Source organism: Coccinella septempunctata, chromosome 3, assembly GCF_907165205.1.
Source record: "Coccinella septempunctata chromosome 3, icCocSept1.1, whole genome shotgun sequence".
NCBI lineage: Eukaryota > Metazoa > Arthropoda > Insecta > Coleoptera > Coccinellidae > Coccinella > Coccinella septempunctata.
This window is the reverse complement of record NC_058191.1, coordinates 17,248,117-17,269,641: the sequence shown is the minus strand read 5'-3', so window position 1 is coordinate 17,269,641 and position 21,525 is coordinate 17,248,117. Positions and strand designations below refer to the sequence as shown.

Genomic DNA, 21,525 nt, shown 5'->3' with positions numbered 1-21,525 from the left:
ACTATCGAACTGAAATTCAACATGTGCATCTCAATTCGAAAACTGTGTGAAATTTCAAGATTTGGTTCGAATTGAACCAACAGTTTTCGAGGAATTGATATCACACTTTGCCGAATTGACCACTGGAATCTCAATTTCTATCTGAACTATCGAACTGAAATTCAACATGTGCATCTCAATTCGAAAACTGTGTGAAATTTCAAGATTTGGTTCGAATTGAACCAACAGTTTTCGAGGAATTGATATCACACTTTGCCGAATTGACCACTGAAATCTCAATTCCTGTCAGAACTATCGAACTGAAATTCAACATGTGCATCTCAATTCGAAAACTATGTGCAGTTTCAAGATTTGGTTCGAATTGATCCAACAGTTTTTAGGAATTGATATCACACTTTGCCGAATTGACCACAGAAATCTTAATTCCTATCTGAATTATCGAACTGAATGAAACTCAATACGTATATCTCAGTTCAAAAATTGTGTAGAGTTTCGAGATTTGGATCGAATTTTGATGGTCAATGAATAAAAGATTAAGTTCTATTCCTCGAAAACTGTTGGATCAATTAGAACCAAATCTTGAAACTGCACATACTTTTCGAATTGAGATATACATGTTGAATTTCAGTTCGATAGTTCTGATAGGAATTGAGATTTCAGTGGTCTATTCGTCAAAGTGTGATATCAATTCCTCGAAAACTGTTGGATCAATTCGAACCAAATCTTGGAACTGCACATAGTTTTCGAATTTAGATGCACATGTTGAATTTCAGTTGGATAGTTCAGATAGGAATTGAGATTTCAGTGGTCAATTCGGCAAAGTGTGATATCAATTCCTAGAAAACTGTTGGATCAATTCGAACCAAATCTTGAAACTGCACATACTTTTCAAATTGAGATACACATGTTGAATTTCAGTTCGATAGTTCTGATAGGAATTGAGATTTCAGTAGTCGATTCGACAAAATATCATTTCAATTCCTAAGGAACTATTGGATCAATTTGACCCAAATCTTGAAACTGCACATAGTTTTCGAATTGAGATGCACATGTTGAATTTCAGTTCGATAGTTCAGATAGGAAATGAGATTTCAGTGGTCGATTCGTTAAAGTATGATGTCAATTCCTAAGGAACTATTGGATCCATTCGACCCAAATCTCGAAACTGTACACAGTTTTTGAATTGAGATGCACATGTCGAATAACAGTTCGATAGTTCAGATAGGAATTGAGATTTCAGTGATCAATTCGGCAAAGTGTGATATCAATTCCTTGAAAACTGTTGGATCAATTCGAACCGAATCTTGAAACTGCACATAGTTTTCGAATAGAGATGCACATGTTGAATTTCAGATCGATAGTTCTGATAGGAATGGATATTTCAGTAGTCGATTCGAAAAAATATCATTTCAATTCCTAAGGAACTATTGGATCAATTCGACCCAAATCCCGAAACTGTACACAGTTTTCGAATTGAGATAAACATGTTGAATTTCAGTTCGATAGTTCAGATAGGAATCGAGATTTCAGTGGTCAATTCGGCAAAGTGTGATATCAATTCCTAGAAAACTGTTGGATCAATTCGAACCAAATCTTGACACTGCACATACTTTTCAAATTGAGATACTTATGTTGAATTACAGTTCGATAGTTCTGATAGGAATTGAGATTTCAGTGGTCTATTCGTCAAAGTGTGAAATCAATTCCTCAAAAACTGTTGGATCATGAGGATAAATTCACTGGTCGATTCGGCAAAGTGTGATATCAATTCCTAAAAACTGTTGGATCAATTCGAACCAAATCTCGAAACTGCACATAGTTTTCGAATTGAGATGCACATGTTGAATTTCAGTTCGATAGTTCAGATAGGAAATGGGATTTCAGTTAGGACTTGAAATTGAAAGTTTCCTGCGCAATCTCGAGGATTTTAAAGTTTTTTATTTGTACCAATTATTGGGTTCATCATTGCATCGTATTTCGGACGAATGCGATATGGAAAATAGGCCGATATGTCATTTTTGACGGACCGAAACGATTCTTCCCAGACTTGCCGAAGTCGCTCTTGTCAAGGTTCATGGATATTCTTGTCATAAGTTATTATTCCGAAAGTTGAATCTCCTTGATCGAACAATTCATGATAAATAGAACTTATTCTTTTATTCATTGACCATCAAAATTCGATCCAAATCTCGAAACTCTACACAATTTTTGAACTGAGATATACGTATTGAGTTTCATTCAGTTCGATAATTCAGATAGGAATTAAGATTTCTGTGGTCAATTCTGCAAAGTGTGATATGAATTTCTCAAAAACCGTTTGATCATTTCGACCCAAATCTTGAAACTTCACATAGTTTTCGAATTGAGATGCACATGTTGAATTTCAGTTCGATAGTTCAGATAGGAAATGAGATTTCAGTGGTCGATTCGACAAAATATCATTTCAATTCCTAAGGAACTATTGGATCAATTCGACACAAATCCCGAAACTGTACACAGTTTTCAAATTGAGATGCACATGTTAAATTTCAGTTCGATAGTTCAGATAGGAATTGAGATTTCAGTGGTCAATTCGGCAAAGTTTGATATCAATTCCTCGAAAATTGTTGGATCAATTCGAACCAAATCTTGAAACTGCACATAGTTTTCGAATTGAGATGAACATGTTGAATTTCAGTTCGATAGTTCAGATAGGAATTGAGATTTCAGTGGTCAATTCGGCAAAGTGTAATATCAATTCTTAAAAACTGTTGGATCAATTCGAACCAAATCTTGAAACTGCACATAGTTTTCGAATTGAGATGCACATGTTGAATTTCAGTTCGATAGTTCTGATAGGAATTGAGATTTCAGTGGTCGATTCGACATTGTATCATTTCAATTCCTAAGGAAATATTGGATCAATTCGAACCAAATCACGAAACTGTACACAGTTTCCGAATTGAGATAAACATGTTGATTTTCAGTTGGATAGTTCATATAGGAATTGAGATTTCAGTGGTCAATTCGGCAAAGTGTGATATCAATTCCTAGAAAACTGTTGGATCAATTCGAACCAAATCTTGAAACTGCACATACTTTTCAAATTGAGATACACATGTTGAATTTCAGTTCGATAGTTCTGATAGGAATTGAGATTTCAGTTGTCTATTCGTCGAAGTGTGAAATCAATTCCTAAAAAACTGTTGGATCAATTCGAACCAAATCTTGAAACTGCACATACTTTTCAAATTGAGATGCACATGTTGAAGTTCAGTTCGATATTTCACATAGGAATTGAGAATTCAGTGGTCAATTCGGCAAAGTGTGATATCAATTCCTAAGGAACTATTGGATCAATTCGAACCAAATCTTGAAAGTGCACATAGTTTTCGAATTGAGACGCACATGTTGAATTTCAGTTCGATAGTTCAGATAGGAATTGAGATTTCAGTGGTCAATTCGGCAAAGTGTGATATCAATTCCTAAGGAACTATTGGATCAATTCGACCCAAATCTCGAAACTGTACACAGTTTTCGAATTGAGATGCACATGTTGAATTTCAGTTCGATAGTTCTGATAGGAATTGAGCTTTCAGTGGTCTATTCGTCAAAGTGAGATATCAATTCCTCAAAAACTTTTTGATCAATTCGAACCAAATCTTGAAACTGCACCTACTTTTCGAATTGAGATGCACATGTTGAATTTCAGTTCGATAATTCTGATAGGAATTGAGGATTCAGTGGTCTATTCGACAAAGTATCATTTCAATTCCTAAGGAACTATTGGATCAATTCGAACCAAATCTTGAAACTGTACACAGTTTTCGAATTGAGATGCACATTTTGAATTTCAGTTCGATAGTTCAGATAGGAATTGAGATTTCAGTATTCAATTCGGCAAAGTGTGATATCGATTCTTCGAAAACTGTTAGATCAATTCGAACCAAATCTTGAAACTGCACATACTTTTCAAATTGTGATGCACATGTTGAAATTCAGTTCGATAGTTCAGATAGGAATTGAGATTTCAGTGGTCAATTCGGCAAAGTCTGATATCAATTCCTCGAAAACTGTTGGATCAATTCGAACCAAATCTTGAAACTGCACATAGTTTTCGGATTGAGATGCACATGTTGAATTTCAGTTCGATAGTTCTGATAGGAATTGAGATTTCAGTGGTCGATTCGACAAAATATCATTTCAATTCCCAAGGAACTATTGGATCAATTCGACCCAAATCCCGAAACTGTACTCAGTTTTCGAATTGAGATGCAGTTGAATTTCAGTTCGATAGTTCAGATAGGAATTGAGATTTCAGTGGTCAATTGGGCAAAGTGTGATATCAATTCCTAAAAACTGTTGGAACAATTCGAACCAAATCTTGAAACTGCACATAGTTTTCGAATTGAGATGCACATGTTGAATTTCAGTTCGATAGTTCTGATAGGAATTGAGATTTCAGTGGTCGATTCGACAAAATATCATTTCAATTCCCAAGGAACTATTGGATCAATTCGACCCAAATCCCGAAACTGTACTCAGTTTTCGAATTGAGATGCAGTTGAATTTCAGTTCGATAGTTCAGATAGGAATCGAGATTTCGGTGGTCTTTTCGGCAGAGTGTGAGATCAATTCCTCAAAAACTGTTGGTTCAATTCGAACCAAATCTTGAAATTTCACACAGTTTTCGAATTGAGATGCACATGTTGAAATTCAGTTCGATAGTTCAGATAGGAATTGAGATTTCAGTGGTCAATTCGGCAAAGTCTGATATCAATTCCTCGAAAACTGTTGGATCAATTCGAACCAAATCTTGAAACTGCACATAGTTTTCGGATTGAGATGCACATGTTGAATTTCAGTTCGATAGTTCTGATAGGAATTGAGATTTCAGTGGTCGATTCGACAAAATATCATTTCAATTCCCAAGGAACTATTGGATCAATTCGACCCAAATCCCGAAACTGTACTCAGTTTTCGAATTGAGATGCAGTTGAATTTCAGTTCGATAGTTCAGATAGGAATTGAGATTTCAGTGGTCAATTGGGCAAAGTGTGATATCAATTCCTAAAAACTGTTGGAACAATTCGAACCAAATCTTGAAACTGCACATAGTTTTCGAATTGAGATGCACATGTTGAATTTCAGTTCGATAGTTCTGATAGGAATTGAGATTTCAGTGGTCGATTCGACAAAATATCATTTCAATTCCCAAGGAACTATTGGATCAATTCGACCCAAATCCCGAAACTGTACTCAGTTTTCGAATTGAGATGCACATGTTGAATTTCAGTTCGATAGTTCAGATAGGAATTGAGATTTCAGTGGTCAATTGGGCAAAGTGTGATATCAATTCCTAAAAACTGTTGGAACAATTCGAACCAAATCTTGAAACTGCACATAGTTTTCGTATTGAGATGCACCTGTTGAATTTCAGTTCGATAGTTCAGATAGGAATTGAGATTTCAGTGGTCAATTCGGCAAACTGTGATATCAATTCCTCGAAAACTGTTGGATCAATTCGAACCAAATCTTGAAACTGCATATAGTTTTCGGATTGAGATGCACATGTTGAATTTCAGTTCGATAGTTCAGATAGGAATCGAGATTTCGGTGGTTTTTTCGGCAAAGTGTGATATCAATTCCTCAAAAACTGTTGATTCAATTCGAACCAAATCTTGAAATTTCACACAGTTTTCGGATTGAGATGCACATGTTGAAATTCAGTTCGATAGTTCAGATAGGAATTGAGATTTCAGTGGTCGATTCGACAAAATATCATTTCAACTCCCAAGGAACTATTGGATCAATTCGACCCAAATCCCGAAACTGTACTCAGTTTTCGAATTGAGATGCACATGTTGAATTTCAGTTCGATAGTTCATATAGGAATTGAGATTTCAGTGGTCAATTCGGCAAAGTGTGATATCAATTCCTAAAAACTGTTGGATCAATTCGAACCAAATCTTGAAACTGCACATAGTTTTCGAATTGAGATGCACATGTTGAATTTCAGTTCGATAGTTGTGATAGGAATTGAGATTTCACTGGTCGATTCGACATATTATCATTTCAATTCCTAAGGAACTATTGGATCAATTCGACCAAAATCTCGAAACTGTACACAGTTTTCGAAATGAGATGCAAATGTTGAATTTCAGTTCGATAGTTCTGATAGGAATTGAGATTTCAGTGGTCTATTCGGCAAAGTGTGATATCAATTCCTCAAACACTGTTGGATCAATTCGACCCAAATCTTGAAACTGCACATCGTTTTCGGATTGAGATGCACCTGTTGAATTTCAGTTCGATAGTTCAGATAGGAATCGAGATTTCAGTGGCCTTTTCAATAAAGTGTGATATCAATTCCTCAAAAACTGTTGGATCAATTCGACCCAAATCCCGAAACTGTACTCAGTTTTCGAATTGAGATGCACATGTTGAATTTCAGTTCGTTAGTTCAGATAAGAATTGAGATTTCAGTGGTCGATTCGACATATTATCATTTCAATTCCTAAGGAACTATTGGATCAATTCGACCACAATCTCGGAACTGTACACAGTTTTCGAAATGAGATGCACATGTTGAATTTCAGTTCGATAGTTCTGATAGGAATTGAGATTTCAGTGGTCGATTCGACAAAATATTATTTCAATTCCCAAGGAACTATTGGATCAATTCGACCCAAATCCCGAAACTGCACATAGTTTTCGGATTGAGATGCACCTGTTGAATTTCAGTTCGATAATTCAGATAGGAATTGAGGTTTCAGTGGTCAATTCGGCAAAGTGTGATATCAATTCCTCGAAAACTGTTGGATCAATTCGAACCAAATCTCGAAACAGCACATGGTTTTCGAATTGAGATGCACATGTTGAGTTTCAGTTCGATAGTTCTGATAGGAATTGAGATTTCAGTGGCCGATTCGACAAAATATCATTTCAATTCCCAAGGAACTATTGGATCAATTCGACCCAAATCCCGAAACTGTACTCAGTTTCTCCCTTTCTGTCAGAAGCAACGAACTGAAATTCAACATATGCATCTCAATTCGAAAACTATCTACAGTTTCAAGATTTGGCTCGAATTGATCCAACAATTTTTGTGAAATTGATTTCACACTTTGCCGAATTGACCACAGAAATCTCAATTCCTATCTGAATTATCGAATTGAATGAAACTCAATACGTATATCCCAGTTCAAAAATTGTGTACAGTTTCGAGATTTGGATCGAATTTTGATGGTCAATCAATAAAAGAAAAACTTGTATTCATCATGAATTGTTCGACCAAGGAGACTCAAATTTCGAAATAATAACTAATGATAAGAATATCCGGGAACCTTGACAAGAGCGACTTTCGCATGTCTGGAAGAATAGTTTCGGTCCGTCAAAAATGACATATCGTCTTTTTTTCCATATCGCATTCGTCCGAAATACGATGCAATGATGAACCCAATAATTGGTACAAATAAAAAATTCTAAATTCCTCGAGATTGCGCAGGAAACTTGCAATTTCAAGTCCTTAGCAATAATTTACCAACCAATCGCCCGTCAAATTTCCGTCAACTTCGCTAATATCGGTACCACTATCAGAAGAAATCTAAGGTGTAAAGGTTAAACAATGTCATTTTCAACTTCCGAGTCTGAAATGCGACAGGCAACTACGCCCGCCACTGCTGTTGGTAAGACGCTGAAAAAAGCTGAGAAAAAAACCTCAGCAAGGTCAAAACATGTCAAACCCAGCCATCCCCCAACTTCCGATATGGTTAATCGTGCCATCAAAGGATTGAAAGAAAGGAGCGGATCCTCGTTGCATGCTTTCAAGAAATACATCGGTTCGAATTACAAGGTCGATTCTGAAAAACTTGCACCGTTCATAAGAAAAGACCGCTGTACAGTCCGGTTCCTTGATTCAGACCAAAGGAAAAGAAGCGTCTGGCTCTTTCAAATTGGCCGCAGGCGTTTCTACAACAAACGCGTCGAAGAAATTTGCGAAAAAATTGGTCAAGTCGGCCGATGGAGCAAATAAGAATGCATCACCTACAATGGCAGCCGACAAGAAGAACACATCACCTGCCAGGTCTACATCTATCTAGTGAGTAGGTCGGAAAAGAGAGCGGCAATTGCAACAGAAAAGAAGCCAAAATTAACGAAATCTCCCTCGAAAGCTAAGAAGGCAAACAAAAAGCCGACGAAGAAGTCCAAAGCACCGAAACCAAAAACGGTCAAATCAGTAACGGCTCCGAAGAAAGTAACGTCTCCCAAAAAGCAAACGTAAAACGTATATAATTTTGGAAGGAAAAAAATTTAAATCCGGTCCTTTTCAGGGCCTCTAGAATTTTCTATCAAATATTACTTTTATAGATTTTCGCTCGCTAGAGATACGATGTCAGACAAGATGTTTTCATCGAACACGACATAGCATCATTTCAATTCCTAAGGAACTATTGAATCAATTCGACAAAAATCTCGAAACTGTACACAGTTTTCGAATTGAGATGCACATGGTGAATTTCAGTTCGATAGTTCTGATAGGAATTGAGATTTCAGTGGTCAATTCGGCAAAGTGTGATATCAATTCCTCGAAAACTGTTTTATCAATTCGAACCAAATCTTGAAACTGAACATAGTTTTCGGATTGAGATGCACATGTTGAATTTCAGTTCGAAAGGACCGTGGGGACCTGTGGACTTCAGTTCTACCTGGGGTTAGGCCCCCACAGTTGCTGGCGGTGTGGCAATGAAGGCCACCACAGGGAGGAATGCCGAGGGGAAAGGACGAAGTTCTGTTCCAGGTGCGGCCGTGTGGGGGTCCTTTCCAGGGTGTGTTGCGTTAGAGATAGGGGACCAGGGACCGCCAGAACTGCCTCAGGACCGACCGCAACTCCAGGGAGCAGGACAGAGGCCATACTGCCGGACTCCCGACTGAGGCCCGCCGTACCGCCAACACCGTCAGAACCGTCGCCGCCCACATCGTTGCCGCCCCTACCGAAGTAGAAGGTGAAAATGGCTTAGAATTACCGAAAAAAAAATTACCGATTATTAAAATGATACCGTTCCGAAAAATATCTTTTATTGCACCAACCGAAATGGTGGATGCGCTAACCGGAGTAGTAGTGGATTCGTCAAAATATCATTTCAATTCCTAAGGAACTATTGGATCAATTCGAACCAAATCTTGAAACTGCACATAGTTTTCGCATGCATCTCAATACGCAACTCAATTCGAAAACTATGTACAGTTTCAAAATTTGGCTCGAATTGATCCAACAGTTTATGGGAAATTGATATCACACTTTGCCGAATTGACCTCTGAAATCTCAATTCTTATCAGAACTATCGATATGAAATTCAACATGTGCATCACAATTCGAAAACTATGTGATGTTTCAAGATTTGGGTCGAAATGATCAAACGGTTTTTGAGAAATTCATATCACACTTTGCCGAATTGACCACAGAAATCTTAATTCCTATCTGAATTATCGAACTGAATGAAACTCAATACGTATATCTCAGTTCAAAAATTGTGTAGAGTTTCGAGATTTGGATCGAATTTTGATGGTCAATGAATAAAAGAATAAGTTCTATTTATCATGAATTGTTCGATCAAGGAGACTCAACTTTCGGAATAATAACTTATGACAAGAATATCCATGAACCTTGACAAGAGCGACTTCGGCAAGTCTGGGAAGAATCGTTTCGGTCCGTCAAAAATGACATATCGGCCTATTTTCCATATCGCATTCGTCCGAAATACGATGCAATGATGAACCCAATAATTGGTACAAATAAAAAACTTTAAAATCCTCGAAATTGCGCAGGAAACTTTCAATTTCAAATCCTTAGCAATAATTTACCAACCATTCGCCCGTAAAATTTCCGTCAACTTGGCTAATATCGGTCCCACTATTTGAAGAAATCCAAAGTGTTAAAGTCAAACAATGTCATTTTCAGCCTCCGAGTCTCAAGTGCGACAGGCAACCACGCCCGCCACTGGTGTATGTACACAGTTTTCGAATTGAGATGCACATGTTGAATTTCAGTTCGAAAGGACCGTGGGGACCTGTGGACTTCAGTTCTACCTGGGGTTAGGCCCCCACAGTTGCTGGCGGTGTGGCAATGAAGGCCACCACAGGGTGGACTGCCGAGGGGAAAGGACGAAGTTCTGTTCCAGGTGCGGCCGTGTGGGGGTCCTTTCCAGGGTGTGTTGCGTTAGAGATAGGGGACCAGGGACCGCCAGAACTGCCTCAGGACCGACCGCAACTCCAGTTAGCAGGACAGAGGCCATACTGCCGGACCTCCGACTGAGGCCCGCCGTACCGCCAACACCGTCAGAACCGTCGCCGCCCACATCGTTGCCGCCCCTACCGAAGTAGAAGGTGAAAATGGATTAGAATTACCGAAAAAAAAATTACCGATTATTAAAATGATACCGTTCCGAAAAATATCTTTTATTGCACCAACCGAAATGGTGGATGCGCTAACCGGAGTAGTAGTCGATTCGTCAAAATATCATTTCAATTCCTAAGGAACTATTGGATCAATTCGAACCAAATCTTGAAACTGCACATAGTTTTCGCATGCATCTCAATACGCAACTCAATTCGAAAACTATGTACAGTTTCAAAATTTGGCTCGAATTGATCCAACAGTTTATGGGAAATTGATATCACACTTTGCCGAATTGACCTCTGAAATCTCAATTCTTATCAGAACTATCGATATGAAATTCAACATGTGCATCTCAATTCGAAAACTATGTGAAGTTTCAAGATTTGGGTCCAATGATCAAACGGTTTTTGAGAAATTCATATCACACTTTGCAGAATTGACCACAGAAATCTTAATTCCTATCTGATGTGATGAAGTCCAGTTTTCTGAGGAAAATTGGAGTTCATCTTAGTGCATTTCTTTCGTTTCAAATTTCCGTCTTTGCAAATATTTTAATTCTCGAATATTCCGTACGTTCATTCCGATAGGCAGAGTGAATGTAAAAAACCGCTTATCTGTATTTCACGTTGTTTTTCTTACAGGCCGCTGAAGATTTCGACGTTTTTCATCTGTTGATATGCGATAAACCGGAGCTGACGACGTTTTTCATTCTTGTCGCATTCTGGAATTTTCAGATTTTTACCGTGAGAGGGGATATGCCTATAAAAGCAAATTTTCCCCCGCGACGGTCACTTTTCGACTTTTGACTTTTACTTCAGTTCTTTCACTTCGCTTCAGTATTTTCGATTTTTCGCTTTCTAACGTGGTGACTTCTGTTATAGATTCAGTTAACTTTTAGTTTCAAGATTTGGTTCGAATTGATCCAACAGATTTCGAGCAATAGATATCACACTTTGCCGAATTGACCACTGAAATCTCAATTCCTATCTGAACTATCGAACTGAAATTCAGCATGTGCATCTCAATTCGAAAACTGTGTGAAATTTCAAGATTTGGTTCGAATTGAACCAACAGTTTTCGAGGAATTGATATCACACTTTGCCGAATTGACCACTGGAATCTCAATTCCTATCTGAACTATCGAACTGAAATTCAACATGTGCATCTCAATTCGAAAACCGTGTGAAATTTCAAGATTTGGTTCGAATTGAACCAACAGTTTTCGAGGAATTGATATCACACTTTGCCGAATTGACCACTGAAATCTCAATTCCTATCTGAACTATCGAACTGAAATTCAACATGTGCATCTCAATTCGAAAACTGTGTACAGTTTCGAGATCTGGGTCGAATTGATCCAATAGTTCGTAAGGAATTCGAATGATACTATGTCGAATCGTCCACTGAAATCTCAATTCCTATCAGAACTATCGAACTGAAATTCAACATGTGCATCTCAATTCGAAAACTATGTGCAGTTTCAAGATTTGGTTCGAATTGATCCAACAGTTTTTAGGAATTGATATCACACTTTGCCGAATTGACCACTGAAATCTCAATTCCTATCTGAACTATCGAACTGAAATTCAACATGTGCATCTTAATTCGAAAACTGTGTACAGTTTCGGGATTTGGTTCGAATTGATCCAATAGTTCGTTGGGAATTGAAATGATATTTTGTCGAATCGACCACTGAAATCTCAATTCCTATCAGAACTATCGATCTGAAATTCAACATGTGCATCTCTGAAATAGATTTAATAAAAAATGATCTAAATGTCCAAGGAATCCATGACGCCGAGGTGTCCAGAATGACATCCAATAAAACCAAAAAGTTTATACCCTTATACCTGGTAAAAACTCAGAGAAAGGAGATTTTCGAAATAAGACGCCTCTACAATCTCTGCATTGTAGTGGAATCAAAAAGAAGGGCAGAAAATCCAAGCCAATGCTTCAGATGTCAGAGGTACGGACATGCCCAAAACAAGTGCTCTTTTCCATACAGATGCGTCAAATGTTTGGGCAATCATTGCACAAAAGATTGCGAACTTACCAGAAAAGGTGAGGAGAGAAATGCCACATGCGTTCTGTGCGGCGAAGAAGGCCATCCAGCAAGCTACAAAGGATGTAGCGAATTCAAATTAGTTACAAGGAAGAGGGAAACAGGCCAGAAATCGGCTCAGCAGAGCACGATTCCTCTAAAAGTCCAGGAGAAAAAGAAGCCCACCCCCTCCAAAGTAGACGACAAGAAAAAAGAAGTACCCAAACCAGTACAGAAGAAGGAGACCTCGAAAATGCCCCAAGCTAAACCTACGATCGACAAAACAAAAGAAAACAGAAAAGTCTCTGAATCCGCCGACGATTTAGACACTTTTACTGAAAAAATTTTCAACAAAATCATGTAGAAAATTGAAAGAGAGATGGAGAAAAAACTCCTAGGAATGTTCAGTAAACTGAAATAATGGAACATACAACTAGGAAAAATTCCCTTAAAATAGTCTCCTGGAAGATAAACGGGGTCAGAACTCGAAAACTCGAGATAGAAGAAATAATATCAGAGAGAAAACCTGATATTATAGCCTTACAGGAAACAAGAATACAACCAAATACGCGATTGAATATCATGAATTATGAGATATATAGATGTGACAGAATCGCAAACACTGGGGGAGGTGTTGCCTTACTGGTTAGACGAGATCTGAAACACTATTTTAAAGGAAGATCTGACGAGTCACAAATAGAAACAGTGACGATTGTAGCTGAAATAAATCTACAAAGAGTCGAAGTCACATCGGCATATAAAAGACCCCCAAATAACCGATTAGAAGAAGAAATCAACAACTTACTAGATGGAACAAACCCGAAAATCTGCATCGGAGATTTTAATTGCAAATCTCCAGAATGGAACAGCAGGATGGAAAACAGAAATGGCAGAAAACTGAAAGATCTCGCTGAAAAACATGAAGCTGTCGTTATTGTACCTGAAGATTCAACGTACCTAGCATTCGGAAATGGATTACCAGATATAATTGATATCGCAATTATGAAAAATATCACTAGAGAATTCTCGATAGAGACCTTGTGGGACGGAACCTCTAACCACAACCCCATCGAATTAACAATAGGAGATGGGCCAAGAAAATAACTAATGCAAACAAGAGAATACACCGATTGGACGAAATATAGCCATCTGATACAATCGGAGGTAACAGAAATACCGACAATCAACACACCGGAAGACCTAGAAAGAGCAGTTGATGAACTAGAAAAGAATATAATAGATGCCTACAAAAAGAGCACAAAGAAAATAACGAGACCAGCACCGATACATCCACACGGTGATACACCCAGAGAAATCAAAGATCTCATCAGGGAAAATCGGAGACTAAGAAAAACATACAGGCTCAACAAAACAGATATAAATAAGAGAAATCTAAACCGACACAGCCAAGTTCTAAAAAATGCCCTGAAGGACATGAGAACAAATAGATGGAACAAAAGAGTTCAAGAACTAAATACTATCGATCATTCTGCATGGAAAATGCAAAAATGTCTGAGAAGAGAAAAGACTAAAATACCACCTCTCCACGGAGAAAGAGGAATGGCATATACGAATATCGATAAAGCAGAAGCACTGGCGGACTCGATAGAAAGAGAATCGAGAATAAATTACAGACCTGATGACGATAATGACGAGCTGGAAGATCCTGTAGAGAACAACGAAGAAGAAATGGACGAACCACCAGTAGACGACAAAATAGAAAAACCAACTTCTCCATTTGAAATAAAAGAGATAATCAGAAGCTTGAAAAATAGAAAAGCTCCCGGAAGTGATAAAATAACGAATGCTATGTTGAAGAAATTACCTAGAAAAGGTATAGCTGCTCTCACAAATATTGCAAACGGTATAATGAGGACTGAACACTATCCGGAAAAGTGGAAAACTGCAGAAGTCATAGTGTTCAACAAACCAGGCAAAGATAAGAAATTCCCCCAAAACTACAGGCCGATAAGTTTATTGTCCGCCCTAGGAAAAGTAGTAGAAAGGGTAATCGCTAGGAGGCTTACAGAAGAAACTGAAAATCTGAATCTCATTCCAGCAGAGCAATTCGGATTCAGAAGACACCACTCAACTGAACAGCAATTACTGAGACTCACAGAATACATAACAGAAGGATTCCAAAATAAACAAGCAACCGGTCTTGTACTACTAGATGTCGCCAGAGCATTCGACAGAGTATGGCATGAAGGATTGATTTACAAAATGAGATATGCTGGATATTCAATGAAACTGTGCAAGTTGATTAGGAATTATTTGAGGAACAGAAGATTCTACGTGAAAGTGGAAGGAGAAAACTCCACAACCAGATATATGGAAGCAGGGGTGCCTCAAGGGTCAGTACTTGGGCCATTACTGTATAACATATATATCCACGATATACCAAAATCTCCAAGGACTATGCTGACATTATATGCCGACGACACAGGAATCGCAATGCGACATCGCAAGCCAGAAATTATAGAAGGAATGTTACAAGAAGCTATAGATGAAATAAATGACTGGTGTATTAAATGGAAAATAAAACTCAATGGACAAAAGAGCCAAGCGATATTACTGCAGAAGAGGAGACTAAGAACTACAACAAATCTAGAGGTAGATGGAGAAGAAATCGAATGGAAGAACGAAGCAAAATATTTAGGTATCACCCTAGACAAAGGTCTAACATGGAGAAGCCATATCAAACAAGCCGTTGACAAAACCAAGGCAGCGATGAATATGCTCTAACCGCTGATAGGTAGAAAGAGCCACATGTCAAATGAGACAAAATTGAAAATAATCAAAGCCGTTGCTAGACCGCAACTGACTTATGGATCAGGTGCTTGGGGATTCGCGGCAAAGAGCCATATACAAAGAATTCAGGCAACAGAAAACAAGCTACTACGATGAGCCATAGATGCGCCTTGGTTTGTCAAGAACAAACAGATATATCGAGATTCGAAGTGGGAAACCATCACCGAATTTATGAAGAGGAAAGCTGAAAAGTTATTCGAAACAGCGAAGGAACATCCAAACGAAGAACTCAGGAGACTAGTGGACTACGATCCGGAGGAAGAAAGAAGAAGAATGAGAATTTACAAAAGGAGACCGAGAGATCAATTGAGGAGAGATTAAAATGAGTACAACAACTTATTAAAACTATACTAAGAAGAGATATCCGAAATGGACGAACATGAAAACCCTAGCACGACAATGTGCAAGAAGAAATCAACCGATTAAGGGATAAATGGTTTATAGGCAAATGCCCGGAACCAACAAAAAGCAGGTTAGGTTCAGTGGGTCGCGAACTCAGGAGAGTGAGTAACCCCACAGTGTTCATGGGTTCCTCTGGGCGAGAGATAGAGCGCCCCGTGTTTTCACGGTCGCAGATTCCCCTGCTATAAAAAAAAAAAAAAAGGTCAAACAATGTCATTTTCAGCCTCCGAGTCTCAAGTGCGACAGGCAACCACGCCCGCCACTGGTGTATGTACACAGTTTTCGAATTGAGATGCACATGTTGAATTTCAGTTCGAAAGGACCGTGGGGACCTGTGGACTTCAGTTCTACCTGGGGTTAGGCCCCCACAGTTGCTGGCGGTGTGGCAATGAAGGCCACCAAAGGGAGGACTGCCGAGGGGAAAGGACGAAGTTCTGTTTCAGGTGCGGCCGTGTGGGGGTCCTTTCCAGGGTGTGTTGCGTTAGAGATAGGGGACCAGGGACCGCCAGAACTGCCTTAGGACCGACCGCAACTCCATGGAGCAGGACAGAGGCCATACTGCCAGACCTCCGACTGAGGCCCGCCGTACCGTCAACACCGTCAGAACCGTCGCCGCCCACATCGTTGCCGCCCCTACCGAAGTAGAAGGTGAAAATGGATTAGAATTACCGAAAAAAAAATTACCAATTATTAAAATGATACCGTTCCGAAAAATATCTTTTATTGCACCAACCGAAATGGTGGATGCGCTAACCGGAGTAGTAGTCGATTCGTCAAAATATCATTTCAATTCCTAAGGAACTATTGGATCAATTCGAACCAAATCTTGAAACTGCACATAGTTTTCGCATGCATCTCAATATGCAACTCAATTCGAAAACTATGTGAAGTTTCAAGATTTGGCTCGAAATGATCAAACGGTTTTTGAGAAATTCATATCACACTTTGCCGAATTGACCACAGAAATCTTAATTCCTATCTGAATTATCGAACTGAATGAAACTCAATACGTATATCTCAGTTCAAAAATTGTGTAGAGTTTCGAGATTTGGATCGAATTTTGATGGTCAATGAATAAAAGAATAAGTTCTATTTATCATGAATTGTTCGATCAAGGAGACTCAACTTTCGGAATAATAACTTATGACAAGAATATCCATGAACCTTGACAAGAGCGACTTCGGCAAGTCTGGGAAGAATCGTTTCGGTCCGTCAAAAATGACATATCGACCTATTTTCCATATCGCATTCGTCCGAAATACGATGCAATGATGAACCCAATAATTGGTACAAATAAAAAACTTTAAAATCCTCGAGATTGCGCAGGAAACTTTGAATTTCAAGTCCGTAGCAATAATTTACCAACCATTCGCCCGTAAAATTTCGTCAACTTGGCTAATATCGGTCCCACTATTTGAAGAAATCCAAAGTGTTAAGGTCGAACAATGTTATTTTCAGCCCCCGAGTCTCAAGTGCGACAGGCAACCACGCCCGCCACTGGTGTATGTACACAGTTTGCGAATTGAGATGCACATGTTGAATTTCAGTTCGAAAGGACCGTGGGGACCTGTGGACTCCAGTTCTACCTGGGGTTAGGCCCCCACAGTTGCTAGCGGTGTGGCAATGATGGCCACCACAGGGTGGACTGCCGAGGGGAAAGGACGAAGTTCTGTTCCAGGTGCGGCCGTGTGGGGGTCCTTTCCAGGGTGTGTTGCGTTAGAGATAGGGGACCAGGGACCGCCAGAACTGCCTCAGGACCGACCGCAACTCCAGGGAGCAGGACAGAGGCCATACTGCCGGACCTCCGACTGAGGCCCGCCGTACCGCCAACACCGTCAGAACCGTCGCCGCCCACATCGTTGCCGCCCCTACCGAAGTAGAAGGTGAAAATGGATTAGAATTACCGAAAAAAAAATTACCAATTATTAAAATGATACCGTTCCGAAAAATATCTTTTATTGCACCAACCGAAATGGTGGATGCGCTAACCGGAGTAGTAGTCGATTCGTCAAAATATCATTTCAATTCCTAAGGAACTATTGGATCAATTCTAACCAAATCTTGAAACTGCACATAGTTTTCGCATGCATCTCAATATGCAACTCAATTCGAAAACTATGTACAGTTTCAAAATTTGGCTCGAATTGATCCAACAGTTCATGGGAAATTGATATCACACTTTGCCGAATTGACCTCTGAAATCTCAATTCCTATCAGAACTATCGATATGAAATTCAACATGTGCATCTCAATTCGAAAACTATGTGAAGTTTCAAGATTTGGGTCGAAATGATCAAACGGTTTTTGATAAATTCATATCACACTTTGCAGAATTGACCACAGAAATCTTAATTCCTATCCGAATTATCGAACTGAATGAAACTCAATACGTATATCTCAGTTCAAAAATTGTGTAGAGTTTCGAGATTTAGATCGAATTTTGATGGTCAATAAATAAAAGAATAAATTCTATTTATCATGAATTGTTCGATCAAGGAGACACAACTTTCGGAATAATGACTTATGACAAGAATATCCATGAACCTTGACAAGAGCGACTGCGGCAAGTCGTGAAATACGATGCAATGATGAACCCAATAATTGATACAAATGAAAAACTTTAAAATCCTCGAGATTGCGCAGGAAACTTTCAATTTCAAGTCCTTAGCAAAAATTTACCAACCATTCGCCCGTAAAATTTCCGTCAACTTGGCTAATATCGGTCCCACTATTTGAAGAAATCCAAAGTGTTAAGGTCAAACAATGTCATTTTCAGCCTCCGAGTCTCAAGTGCGACAGGCAACCACGCCCGCCACTGGTGTATGTACACAGTTTTCGAATTGAGATGCACATGTTGAATTTCAGTTCGAAAGGACCGTGGGGACCTGTGGACTTCAGTTCTACCTGGGGTTAGGCCCCCACAGTTGCTGGCGGTGTGGCAATGAAGGCTACCACAGGGAGGACTGCCGAGGGGAAAGGACGAAGTTCTGTTCCAGGTGCGGCCGTGTGGGGGTCCTTTCCAGGGTGTGTTGCGTTAGAGATAGGGGACCAGGGACCGCCAGAACTGCCTCAGGACCGACCGCAACTCCAGGGAGCAGGACAGAGGCCATACTGCCGGACCTCCGACTGAGGCCCGTTGTACCGCCAACACCGTCAGAATCGTCGCCGCCCACATCGTTGCCACCCCTACCGAAGTAGAAGGTGAAAATGGATTAGAATTACCGAAAAAAAAATTACCGATTATTAAAATGATACCGTTCCGAAAAATATCTTCTATTGCACCAACCGAAATGGTGGATGCGCTAACCGGAGTAGTAGTCGATTCGTCAAAATATCATTTCAATTCCTAAGGAACTATTGGATCAATTCGAACCAAATCTTGAAACTGCACATAGTTTTCGCATGCATCTCAATATGCAACTCAATTCGAAAACTATGTACAGTTTCAAAATTTGGCTCGAATTGATCCAACAGTTTATGGGAAATTGATATCACACTTTGCCGAATTGACGTCTGAAATCTCAATTCCTACCGATATTAAAATGATACCGTTCCGAAAAATATCTTTTATTGCACAAACTGAAATGGTGGATGAGCTAACCGGAGTAGTAGTCGATTCGTCAAAATATCATTTCAATTCCTAAAGAACTATTGGATCAATTCGAACCAAATCTTGAAACTGCACATAGTTTTCGCATGCATCTCAATATGCACCTCAATTCGAAAACTATGTACAGTTTAAAAATTTGGCTCGAATTGATCCAACAGTTTATGGGAAATTGATATCACACTTTGCCGAATTGACCTCTGAAATCTCAATTCCTATCAGAACTATCGATATGAAATTCAACATGTGCATCTCAATTCGAAAACTATGTGAAGTTTCAAGATTTGGCTCGAAATGATCAAACGGTTTTTGAGAAATTCATATCACACTTTGCCGAATTGACCACAGAAATCTTAATTCCTATCTGAATTATCGAACTGAATGAAACTCAATACGTATATCTCAGTTCAAAAATTGTGTAGAGTTTCGAGATTTGGATCGAATTTTGATGGTCAATGAATAAAAGAATAAGTTCTATTTATCATGAATTGTTCGATAAAATTCCACCCATCACGATGATGGGCACCTCAGATTGGGTAGAGATATCTAAAGCTCTCTACACAAAAATGATAAATTACGACCGTGCAACTACAGTTATTATAGAAGGAATGTTACAAGAAGCTATAGATGAAATAAATGACTGGTGTATTAAATGGAAAATAAAACTCAACGGACAAAAGAGCCAAGCGATATTACTGCAGAAGAGGAGACTAAGAACTACAACAAATCTAGAGGTAGATGGAGAAGAAATCGAATGGGAAAACGAAGCAAAATATTTAGGTATCACCCTAGACAAAGGTCTAACATGGAGAAGCCATATCAAACAAGCCGTTGACAAAACCAAGGCAGCGATGAATATGCTCTACCCGCTGATAGGTAGAAAGAGCCACATGTCAAATGAGAGAAAATTGAAAATAATCAAAGCCGTTGCTAGACCGCAACTGACTTATGGATCAGGTGCTTGGGGATTCGCGGCAAAGAGCCATATACAATGAATTCAGGCAACAGAAAACAAGCTACTACGATGTGCCATAGATGCGCCTTGGTTTGTCAGGAACAAACAGATATATCGAGATTTGGAGTGGGAAACCATCACCGAATTTATGAAGAGGAAAGCTGAAAAGTTATTCGAAACAGCGAAGGAACATCCAAACGAAGAACTCAGGAGACTAGTGGACTACGATCCGGAGGAAGACAGAAGAAGAATGAGAATTTACAAAAGAGACCGAGAGATCAATTGAGGAGAGATTAAAATGAGTACGACAACTTATTAAAACTATACTAAGAAGAGATATCCGAAATGGACGAACATGAAAACCCTAGCACGACAATGTGCTAGGGTTGCGAGTGTGTGTGTAGTGGGTCGCGAACTCAGGAGAGTGAGTAACCCCACAGTGTTCCCTAGAAATGGGTTCCTCTGGGCGAGAGATAGAGCCCCGTGTTTTCACGGTCGCAGATTCCCCCTGCTATAAAAAAAAAACTACAGTTAAAGACGGTATAAAAATCGTCGCGTCAACCGTAGATGATTTTAGAAAAATCACTACATTCTTCGAGCAGCATGGTAAAGAATTTTTTACCTACCAAATGGAGGAGGAGAAGAAGATATATGCCGTTATTAGGCATATACCAACCGACGCTGATATTGCGTTGATTAAGGACGACCTGATATTCCAGGGAATATCAGACGTTGAGGTGTCCAGAATGACATCGACAATGACAAAGAAGCCAATACCTCTCTACATGGTTAAAACCCAGAAAAAGGCTCTTGTCAAGGTTCATGGATATTCTTGTCATAAGTTATTATTCCGAAAGTTGAGTCTCCTTGATCGAACAATTCATGATAAATAGAACTTATTCTTTTATTCATTGACCATCAAAATTCGATCCAAATCTCGAAACTCTACACAATTTTTGAACTGAGATATACGTATTGAGTTTCATTCAGTTCGATAATTCAGATAGGAATTAAGATTTCTGTGGTCAATTCTGCAAAGTGTGATATGAATTTCTCAAAAACCGTTTGATCAATTCGACCCAAATCTTGAAACTTCACATAGTTTTCGAATTGAGATGCACATGTTGAATTTCATATCGATAGTTCTGATAGGAATTGAGATTTCAGAGGTCAATTCGGCAAAGTGTGATATCAATTTCCCATAAACTGTTGGATCAATTCGAGCCAAATTTTGAAACTGTACATGGTTTTCGAATTGAGTTGCTTATTGAGATGCATGCGAAAACTATGTGCAGTTTCAAAATTTGGTTCGAATTGATCCAATAGTTCCT

General features: G+C 39.1%; 1 protein-coding gene across 1 annotated transcript; it reads left to right on the top strand.

Moving 5' to 3' along the window:
- Positions 1–7,633: 7,633 nt before the first annotated feature.
- On the top strand, positions 7,634–8,081 carry LOC123310312 (histone H1-like). The gene is made up of 2 exons (XM_044893778.1): positions 7,634–7,834; positions 7,902–8,081. Exons 1-2 carry the CDS (start codon positions 7,634–7,636, stop codon positions 8,079–8,081), a joined length of 381 nt encoding a protein of 126 aa, XP_044749713.1.
- The last annotated feature ends 13,444 nt before the right edge of the window (positions 8,082–21,525 follow it).